Raw genomic sequence first — 10,647 nt, forward strand, 5'->3', positions numbered from 1 at the left:
AAAAGAGATGCCATCTCCGCTGCCCACTCACTCCTCAGAACCAGGGGGATGAACTGCATTTGTAAAAGGCACTGTCTTAGCAATTCTCTGGACATTCAACAATGAGGGGGGAGGGGCTTGGGGCAGGACAGCAGCCAAGATGAGAAGAGAAAGGGTAGACCCCATACATAGCCAGTTAGAGTTGTACCTAAAGCTTTGGGAGCTGGTGGGCCCTCCAACAACCCATTTGCCTTGGGAAACAAGGAGGATGGGGCAGAGCTTTACTGAGCCTCAAGTGGCTCCTCCAGTCCACCTCCAGGCATCCCCAAAAAGAATAGAGCAAATTACACAAGACTCCCTAAAAATGAACACCCCACCCCCCACACACATACACACACACATAAAGTTTGTCTCCTGTGGCATTTAAATTAATCTGGTTGGTCCATAGAAAATAAGTATGTATATTTGGTTTTTCTTATGTACATATATATATAGATTTATTTATAAAACCCACCCCCCACCCCTAAGGTGGGAATAGAAGTGGAAAAGGGGGCCCAGAAAAAATGGAGGGGGTGGAGAGGCATGTCTGGAAAAGAAGGGAGAAGGTCCCTCCCTTTCCTCAAGTTAAGGGGGGCACAGGAGCGCCATTGACAGTCATCTTGCGCCCCCTGCTGGTGGAAGATGGTGTCTGCAGGCAGTTCGAGGTGCCCCCGTTGGTAGCTGTGGTGACCCCACTTGTTGCTGAAGGGGGAGTAGGGGAGGTAGGGTGGGTGGCCGGGGGCCCATGGGAACTGGGAGAACCATGGGAAGGGGTGGCTGGGCTGGGCAGGGAGGAGGAGGTGGCTGGCAGCGTGGCAGGGCTGGGAGCCTTGTCGCTGACTGACTCACACTCGGAGGCCCCACTGGTGTTGGTGCCCTCAGATGGAGTGGGCGCGGTGGGCAAGGTGAGCCGCTTGCAGGCTGGCTGGACCCGATACTTGAGGGGGAGAGGGCCGTTCTGCAGGGAGAGCGAGGCAGGGAAGGGCCGGGTGTCAGGAAAAAGGCCTACCAGGCAGCCACCCAACTTCACCCCATAGTGTCCAAACAGCATGGCAAGGTCCGGGCCTTGGAGAGAAAGATCCGGCAGACTAGGAGGACCTAGGCAAAGTGAGACTGAGCTAGCAAGGCAGGAGTGACAGGGTCACACAAGACCCAGAGAGAGGCAGAGAGAATGTGTAAGACGAGAGACTCGAGAGAAAAAGAAGGGGCGGCTAAAGAGCAGAAAGCAGTATTTACTCCCCCGCAGCCACCAGACCCTCGGAATTTTCTGACCCCAAATCGGAGCACATAATCTGTCCAAGGACCTGTTTCTCCTTCTGAGTGTGGGAGGTCATCGGTGAGGGACGGCCCCAAGGCTGACCCGGTATGGGGGCCACCCTGGACATGGCCAGCTCATGGGATAAGAGATGAACTGGCTGTGATTAGAGCAGGGTGGCCCATGTGGTCACTGGGTCCACAAACCAATGCCAGACCTACAGGGGGGCCCCTCCCAGCCCTGCAACCACCCACCCACCCTGCTCACCCGCCTCCAGGGGTAGATGTAGGCGATATCCATGAGGGTATAGTATTCCTTCAGGGGCTCGTCCTCGTACAGAACCTCCACCTGGAGGAGAGGGAGAACACCATGACCCTGGCCAGGATTAAGGCCCTGGCCATCTGGCAGAGACTCTAAGCTAGCAGTCTTGGGGTTAGGAGGGGGCACAAAGGTGACTTGCAGGTGGTCCCTCGTTACTCTGGGGTTTCATGGTAAATTTGACGTCCATATCAGGGTTGTCCCAGCGTAATGCCTGATCACCAGGTGGGAAGGGATTCAGAGAAGATACCCACATCATTAACAACCCCCTGCCCCCAGCCATCCACACAGCCCTCTGGGTGTCTTTATATCCCTGGCAGGTCCCCCAGAGAAGCTAATGGGCAAAGAAAAAGCCCAGGTGAGAAGGACCTCGTGGAGCACTGGCTCTCACCCAGGCTGCACAGTGGAATCACCCAGGGAGCTTTAAAAATACCAATGCTTGATTCTCACCCCCAGAGATTCTGATTTCATTGGTATGACATGAGTCGAGTTTTAAAGCTCCCCACGTGATTCTGACATGCAGCAAAGTTTGGGTTTCACTGTCCTAGACCACTGATACTCAAAGTGTGCTCTGTGGACCAGTAGCACTGGCAGCACCTGAGAGCTTGCTAGAAATGCAGAATCTACTGAATCAGAATCTGCATTTTAACAAGATCTCTAGGGGATCACAGACACATTCAAGTTTATGAAGCAACGTCCTAGAGCTCTGGTGGAATTTCAGACTAGCCTTGCTTCAGGCAGCTGGCCCCAGGTAAGACCCTGTATTTTTGCATACATACCTCTGCCACAGTTCTGAATGTGCAAGCATGTGTGAGCGCGCACGCGCAGACAGACAGACAGACAGACAGACAGACAGACAGACAGACAGACACACACACACACACACACACACACACACCACCTTGCTCCCATGCACCTCTCTGCACACTGGTTTCAAAAAGGCTGCCCCACCCTAAGCTTGGTTTCAATTGCCCTTCTACTTGGGCTCAATTACACAACCAGGTAGGCCCTTGGTGACACCCAGCCAGCCCTGAACAATGGCTGGGATGCACAGATTGTTGGACACACCCACCCGCACTCCCTTTTCGAAAGGGCCCAGAGACTCACCTTGTACTTGCTGGGCACATCCATCTTGTTTCGGAGAAATTTGGCCAGGTGCATGACGGTCATGGCTGCTGGACATCGCAGGAAGCGCACCCCTGTCTGCTGGGGGAGAGGCACCCAAGGGCTGGGGTCCACCCAGGCACTCTCTCCCAGCCCACACCCCACTCCTGGGCAGGCCCCAGCACTCACCTTCTCTTTATCCCCATCCCCATTCTCCAGGGGGCCCTTCTTCTCCTCCCGGTCCCTGGGGGATGAGAAAGAATGAATCTAGGAAAACCCTGGTGCAGGCAGGACGCCCTAGTGCACACATCCAGAAGGCCCTCCCTCCCAGAGGAATGGGGCCAGGGCGGAAGAAGGGGGTGACACAGCGTAAGACCCCAAAAGGACCAGATGTGGGTCAGACTTGCCTGACAGCTTCATAGAATTCGATGGAGAGGCTGACAATCTCATCGTCGCTCAGAACCCCCTTCTCCTGCTCCAGCACCTCGCCACGGTCTTCGTTGGAGCCATTGGGGACTACAAAAGGAAAGAACGCTGAGGGGTTGGCTTAGGGTGGGGGAAAAAGCCCCAAGGACCCAGGATCTTGGAGCTCAGCGGGGTGAGCCCAGTCATCCTCTGGGCCAGGGAGGAGGCCTGGTCATGCGTGGAGGATGGACAGCCCAGTGCACCCAGCCCTCATGTGTGGGGCAGTGCCACACACTCACATGGTCCCAGGCCTGGGAGCACACACACGTGAACTCACCTTCTGTCAGGGGGTACGCTGCGTAGAAATCCCGCCGCCTTTTCATCTCATCTGGAAGAAGGAAGGAAGCAAGGGTAGAGAGGGGGCGACGGACTGGGAAGTGATGGGTGGCAGGCAAGAGGAAGGGTGTGCAGGTACCTTTAAAAAGCCCAGGGACCAATTTGTAAACGATATCTTGGAGGGTTTTGTCAGATCTGGCAAAAACAAACAAACATACAGGGGCCTGTCAGCAACCACCTTACCCTGATCTCCCCAGCCAGGGACCCCACTTCTCACCTCCTTCCCTTAGATTCAGGGCCCAGCATTGGGGTCCTTGTAGACCTAGTCTTTACCGCTCCAGTATTTCTCAGCTGGATACAAGCCAGAGGTGGGGAATGGGCCTAGGGCTCCTTCCCCAAATGCTACTTCGGCTACAGGAATAAGGAGTGCTGAGGGACAGAGGGGAGCTGACCCAGAGGCCCACAGGGGCAGGACGGGAAGTGCCAGGCCCACCTGATGCTCAACAGCGGCCGGGTTTTATGGACCTGCACATCACACATGGGGCAGTACTTGTTGGTCTCCAGGTAGCGCACGATGCAGGTTTTGCAGACTTGGGGGGTGTGGAGAAAGGGAAGAGAGTCAGAGCCCGCTTTGCAGCCAGGCCCAGCCCCCACACCTCTGCTCAGATTCAGGTATCCCTTCTTCAACGCCCAACATGGTCCTGTTTTGCACAGATGGCAACTACTCCATATCCATCCTTGGGGAAGGGCAGATCGTGTGTGTGTGTGTGTGTGTGTGTGTGTGTGTGTGTGTGAGGTCAGTGTCATCTGTCATGTATAAGATGAGCTCCAAGTCCCAAGCTCCTCTTGTGGAGCACAGAACAACAGCCAGCCTGTCAGACATTTCCCAGGGTCCTTGGCCCATTGCCCCCAAGCCCAGAGGGCACACCAGAGGCACCTGCCTCTTCGTGGGCTGAAATTTCAGCCACTGAGATTTCAGATGACAGTCCCTGGGATGAACTTCTGGGTTAAAGCCTCTGGTCTCCCCTCTCAGGCAGCCTCTCTGTGACCTAGGGACCCCCACCAGATACACAGACAAGTTCACTCTTCCCCAGGCAGCACCCCTCCAACTTGGGCAGAGACCACCCACCCTGAGAAGCAGCCCCTCCACCCAACTCACAGGAATGCAAGCACTCCACGATGGTAGTGGCATCAATGAAGTACCCCCCACAGAGGGCACACATGAGGTGAGGGTTCAGCTCCGTGATTTTGATCCGTGTGGTCCGATGCATGATGCCGGGGAGGGGAGCGGGGGGGCTGGGGAGCGTCACCCTGGGAAGTAAAAGTGGAATCAGAAACCCAGAGATCCAACATCTCTCCCTGAGCCCAAGGCTCTTCTCTGTGCCAAGGCCAGACTGGGTACACGCATGGGCTGGTTCTTTCTGGCCCCCTGTGAGTGCTCACTGGGTGCCAGGGGCTCTGGAAAGTCACACCACCCTGAGAAACAAGGTCAGACTCCACCTCAGGAACAGCAAGAAAGACTGAGGTTAGACCACAGGAAGTGCTACCCAGCTGTCCAAAGGATGTGGGGAGGCAGGAAAATGAACAAGGACAGACTTTTAAGAAATCTCCCTAATCCTGACTCATATTCACTCAAGTGAGTGCTAGGAGCTATGAGGAAACTCAGATAAATAAGCCAGCGCCCGGAACCTCAAGGAAATACAAGGGAAACAATAAATTGTCCCTGCCCCCCTCACCACCTCTATACAAGTTTAAGGCCCCTGACTTGGGTCTTTCTACCCCTTCCTATCCTCCTTTCAACTCATCCACTCCTCCTCCAGGAAGCCTTCCCTGGAAACACTGTGGGCCACAGGCTGCCCTGTTTGAAAGGGGCACCCATCACTTGTCCTCTGGCTCTCCCCCAAGCCCCGATCCTGAAGCAGAAATCTGGAAATCCACTGTATGCTGACCATGTGGGTTCCAGGCCTGATGCTCAGGCAGGAAATACCTCGGATGGTCCTCGGATGCCCAAAGTTGGAACCACGCAGCTCCACCTGTGCCCACGAGCACACCTCCAGGAACTACCCTCCCAATGCATACACAGGAATTTCCCCCACATGGGTACTGCCTCCTACCCACTGTCTTCCAGCTGGTGACACCTCCTCTGCAACCTGTCCACAGGCTGTCCAGCAACAGACCACAGGCTCTCGGAGATGCCTGCCAAAGCTGGGCAGAAAATTTCCTGTACCCAGCCTACCCAAGCACCCAGCCAGGCCATGGCAGGGTCCGGGGAGGTCAGGCAAAGCCCAGCTCTGGATTGGCTGATGTGCTTACTTCTTGGTATAAAAATCAAAGCTGCACACCTAGAAGGGATGGCCCCTCCCTTTTTCCTCCTTCCCAGAGTAGAAGCCCAAGGGGTGGGGCTTGGGAGAGGGGCCAAACCCCAACGGCTCCTTTACAACACACACCCTTCTATCCTTTCCAGAAACATTTCTAAAGCCGCCACATTGGGTTTTCTAGGACCAGAAATTCACAGCCAGGATCAGCAGTTTCTATAGAGACCCCAAGATGAGTTTGGCCAGGACCCAAAGAGCCAACAGAGGCTGGCCAGAGACGGAAAGAGATGGAGAGACACAAAGGCCACACGTGGGAGAGACACCAAGTTGCAGGGCAGACAGAAGGGAACAAGCAAGTAAGCCCAGAGAGGCAGTGGAGACGCAGAGGCCAAGACCTGCAGACCCGGCCAGAGGAAAAAGGTTCCGACCCCACACAGGGTGGCCTTGTTCTGCCTTCCCTGCATGGGTCCCCCTTCACAATTATGTAGCAGGCTTGTTGGCCACTCCACTGTTTGGTCGTTTCCATAGTAACCCCGTCCCTGGCAAGATGCCCAAATATTATTACAGCCATCCAGAGGAGAGAACAAACTCCAAGTGGCCGTCTCACTGAGTGTGTGTAATTGCCATCGGATGTGTACGTGCCGTCTGGGCCTCCAAAGGTACTTCATGTGACTGCTTGTCCCGTGTGTGTCTGTGTCCAAATGAATCTATATGAGTGTACAGCCAGAAACAAAACATTTTTGGGTCTGATAATGTTGGGGGTCCAGGTTGCTATCAGTGAATCTCATACCCCCTTGTTTTTCTCGTCCTCTTCCATACATATGCACACATGTGTGTACACACAAACACATAGCACTCCATGCTGCCTTAACCACCTCATGCACACGCGTGCTGTGTTTTCAGACAGACACTTGCTCTTAAAAACACCAATCTAGTTCTTATGGCCTCAACACCCAGGAGCTCCTGGGCACATGGCTGTGACCCTTCACCCTCTCACTTCCTTGAGCTTTCGTGAGGATTCAGACCCAGGCTATCCCTCAAGCTCCTTTCTAGGCGCCCCGGCGAAGGAAAGCGCTGTGGTGCTTGTTGAAGGAATGAAATGTCCCCCCTTCTCCCCTTTAAGAAATGAGCCCCCTGTGACACCATCCCCAGGGCCTCAGACTATTACCTCTGGGTCTGGGGTGGGGAAAAGCCTTGATTGGTTCCTCACCTGATTGCCATGGTTACCTGCAGGGCCCTGTCAGCAGGTGCCAAGAACTGTAAACAGGAATTCTATTCCCCCAAGCACCCCCTCCCCACATTCCCCCACCAGGAAGCCTCAGGGCCCAATACCTGATACTCAGTTCCTCCCCAGTTGCTAGTAGCTGGTGTGTTGTGGGAAGGAGAGGGAAGAGGGGTGATGGGTAACTGAACTGCCAGCATCACCAACTTAGGGAAGAGGCTGGGAGATGGGAACAGCCTGAGGGAGACCGAGAGGGACAGACAAATCCAAAGAGCAGAAAAAGGAAACGAAGGGCCTTTTGGAAGTGGCTTCTGTGGAGCTCTGGGAGTCCCAACCATATTCCCACAGTGGACCTGAACACCATCTCCCATCCCCATTGCCTTTCCCCAACCAGGGTCCAAGTCCTTCAGGATCTTTTGTCCCCAAATCATTGTCTTTGCAAGGGCACCACAGTTGGGCTGCCCAAGCTCCTGGCCCCTGGGGCCTCTGGTCTCAGCTATAGTGACAGGAAAGGAGCTTGATCAGCACCCAATTCCAGCTCCTCCTTACCATTTAAATCTGGCATCTGTCTTTCTCCATCCTCAAGGTCCCCTACTAATAGAGATCACCCCCATCTTTCCGTTTTAACCAAGCTCTTTCTGGAAGCTCCCCCAAGATTTAGTCCTCTCTCACTGTCAGTGTTTTTCATGTTCCCCTGCAGAAGTAGCCAGTCTCTGATAACCCAGAGGTCCCTCTCCTCCTCTGGATGCCAAGCCACAGGATTCTTTGCTTTTCCATCCCTCCAAATGAAATTGGCCCAACTCCCTCAGTAGAAAACCCCCAGTCTTAGGAAAAGTCACTCAAGGTCACATCTAGAATTGCAGAGGTAGAAGGGATCTTAGACAGCATCTTGTCCAATCTTTTCATTTTTCAGATGAAGAAGCTAAGAAAGACGTGACTTGTCTAAGGTCACTCAGCAATGCTGTGGAAGTCTGAGGACTAGAAGCTGCCTGACTCCCAGTACAGTGCTCTTTACACTGGCACCCAGAGCAGGCTCCCCACTCATCTAAAGAACCAATAAGGACTCCAGGTTCCCTAGACAACCGCTCAGTGAGCCTTCTGGGAGGGGTCAAAGTCTGGACAAAACATGACCATCAGCACACATTCCACCTTGAAGCAGGAAGAGGGAGCAGAGGATAATCGCCTCATCCCACTTCCGAGGTACAGACAGGGAAACTGAGGCTGCACGGAAGCACAGTGAGCCAGGGTGTATTAGCAAGACTCAGACCCTGGGTTCCAAGAGTCCATTCCTCTCCCAACTGGGTGGGTGCGAATGTGCAAGCCCCCCGCACTTGTGTGTGGGGGAATAGGGGACATGGAAGTCTACCTGGGAGCACTGTCAACCTCTCAATCTCCCCTGAACTTTGACCCTGGGACAAGGATGGGCTCTCCCACCAGCAGCACTGCAAAAGGCTTCTAACCTCCTGAGGCAGGGCTCACCCTACCTTCCCTCCCTTTCCCACCTCTCAGCTTCCTAACATCAAACAAAGACAAAAACGAAAAACATAGAGCTACAATGGCCAGATACACACACACACACACACACACACACACACACACACACACACACAGAGCCAGACACACCCCCTCCATCTCTCTCGTACTCACAACACACAAGGCCAGACACCACACACACACAGCCAGACAGATACTTGGCCAGACACACACACAGACACACCCCATCACACATACAGCCAGACCAGAACCAGACCCACATTTGCCAGATGCATAGCCACTCCCACCCACCCCTTCCAGAAGCACAGTCTGACATCCCTGACTGAAATCAAAGCTGCAACACACACTAACCTTTTGTGCATCCCTGGTCCACCCAGTGTAAATTATAACATAAGTCTTCTGGCAACAAAGGCAGTGCAGCTCCCAACCTCACTCTGCAGGCCAGAGGCTGGAGGAGTGGGGTGGGCATCTGACCTGCACAAAGATGTAACCTCTTCCTGTTCAGGCTCTCTATTCCCATGGCAACAGCTCCATCCTCCAAGATCTCTCAGGCAAGGAAGGCCAGGGGCAGCAGAGAGCCCCCTTCCTGCCCACCCCCCAAGACTTCAACTTGAACCCCACCCAGCTACACAGTGTCTGGATCCTGAGTCCCAGGTCTCACCTGGGGTGTTTCCTGCCTCCTTCCAAAGACAGCTCTAAGACTGCAACCTCCAAACCAGGGAACCCCTGGGAAAACCTCCCCACCAAAAAGCTGCAACAGAGCTGGCATTATGCTCCTTTTCCAAGTACTAACACCTTCGAACAGAGTGGAAGGGGGAGGAAGAAGAGAAATTAGAGTTTCAGAAACAAATACAAACTACAAGAGGCCCATAGAAGGAGGCATCGGAGCCGAGTGGGAGACTACCAAGAGACCTCCCCACCCCCAACGACAGGAAACCCTGGAGAGACTGAGGCAGGATGGAGTGGGGGGTGGGAGTAACTCAGAGACAAAGACCAGGGGCAAGCGCCGAGTAATACTTTCACAATATTTACAGGCAAATTCACCACCCCAGGCCTCCTCCAGCCATCCGGAGCAATTCTGGGCAGATGGGGACCTTGGGGGAGGGGGAGAGGCATGCCTGGGCCCACCGTGGAGACAGGAGGGGCAGGGGTGTCCGCATACCGAGGGGTCCCACCCCTTCAGAACTAGCAGCAGGAGGGCCTAGAGAGGGAGGGGGCAGCCCGGCTCCCCGGAGTTAGAGGAGCCAATCAATCAGACCCCTCCTGCCTCCGCTGGCGATGGGAAATATCGCGATAAATCTTCCCCATCTCCATTGTACCCCCTCCGCCCCGGCTCTCCCCGGAGCCTGGGTCAGAGGATCAGGGACCCGTTCCCGGGTGGCTGCTCCTACCTTCTTCCCTACAGCCAAACTTTCGGCGGGGCCCAAGGAGGGGTGTTCCGGAGAAAGAGGCTCTGCTGAGGTGGTTGGGGAGGGGGCGGGGCGCCCAGTCTTGGGATGGGGGGAAAAGGACCGGCTGGGGGAGGTGCCCGAGAGGACCGGGACCCCCGCAGGGAAGAGCGCCCTCCCCCGGCCTCGCGGCGATCAAAAATGCCTCGTCCCCTTCCTCCCGGCCTCAAGTCCTTGCGCGTCCACGACGCCCGGGTGTCCACCGAAGAAGCAGAGAGAGACCCCTCCTCCCTAGACCGAGGGGCGTAGTGGGGTAGAGCCAGGGCTGCTTTGGCTCGTGGGGAGGGGTAAGGGGTCAGAGAGCCAACCCACCACGTAGCCCCAAAGCTCTTGTGACTGCCTCAGACCCTCCCCCTTGCTACCTCGGGAGCAGGTCTAGGAGGGGGCTGCGGCACAAAGAGGTGGTCGAGAAAGACGCCAAATCGTTAAAAGGGGGACTCCACTTCGGCCATCTTGGAAGGGAAAGAAGGGAAAAGGGGAGAGAAAAAAGGGAGAAAGAAAGGCGGACCGGGAGAGCTAGATAGGGGCTGGCGGGGGTGGGGCGCAGACGCGAGCAGCAGGCCCGGCTCCGAGCCTCCCCCTCCCACAGGGGTGTGTAAAGAGGATGCACCGGCCCCCCATCCCGATCCCCAGATGGTTACGGGGTAGGAGGAGGAAAGGAAAGGGCAGTCTGCGTCCGCTTACCTGGGTTCGGGATCCGGTGGGTCTCGGGGAGGGGGGAGTGGGAGGGAG

At 55.3% G+C, this 10,647-nt stretch overlaps 1 protein-coding gene across 3 annotated transcripts; it reads right to left on the reverse strand.

The window, feature by feature from the left end:
- Nucleotides 1–444: 444 nt before the first annotated feature.
- Nucleotides 445–10,636, reverse strand: PCGF2 (polycomb group ring finger 2). Of its 3 annotated transcripts, none has more exons than XM_019638447.1 (10): nt 10,600–10,636; nt 4,596–4,747; nt 3,930–4,026; nt 3,576–3,631; nt 3,438–3,488; nt 3,103–3,211; nt 2,885–2,939; nt 2,699–2,797; nt 1,541–1,621; nt 445–976 (listed from the first exon to the last, which is right to left on the reverse strand). In XM_019638447.1, the coding sequence occupies exons 2-10, from the start codon at nt 4,705–4,707 to the stop codon at nt 599–601; spliced, it is 1,038 nt and encodes a 345-aa protein (XP_019493992.1). In that variant the 5' UTR covers nt 4,708–4,747; nt 10,600–10,636; the 3' UTR covers nt 445–598. The 3 variants fall into 3 exon arrangements, with proteins under 3 accessions (XP_019493992.1, XP_019493993.1, XP_019493991.1); XM_019638448.1 differs by lacking the exon at nt 10,600–10,636 and adding an exon at nt 9,859–10,534; XM_019638446.1 differs by lacking the exon at nt 10,600–10,636 and having other exon boundaries at nt 2,699–2,794.
- Nucleotides 10,637–10,647: the final 11 nt, after the last annotated feature.

This window comes from Hipposideros armiger, unplaced genomic scaffold, assembly GCF_001890085.2.
Source record: "Hipposideros armiger isolate ML-2016 unplaced genomic scaffold, ASM189008v1 scaffold_40, whole genome shotgun sequence".
NCBI lineage: Eukaryota > Metazoa > Chordata > Mammalia > Chiroptera > Hipposideridae > Hipposideros > Hipposideros armiger.

Coding starts and splice junctions, on each gene's coding strand:
- PCGF2 (XM_019638447.1), bottom strand. CDS start 4,707: ATGCATCGGACCACACGGATCAAAATCACGGAGCTGAACCCTCACCTC. Junction 2,940..3,102: donor GAATTCTATGAAGCTGTCAG/GCAAGTCTGACC, acceptor CTCATCCCCCAG/GGACCGGGAGGAGAAGAAGG. Junction 1,622..2,698: donor ATGTGCCCAGCAAGTACAAG/GTGAGTCTCTGG, acceptor CCTCTCCTCCAG/GTGGAGGTTCTGTACGAGGA.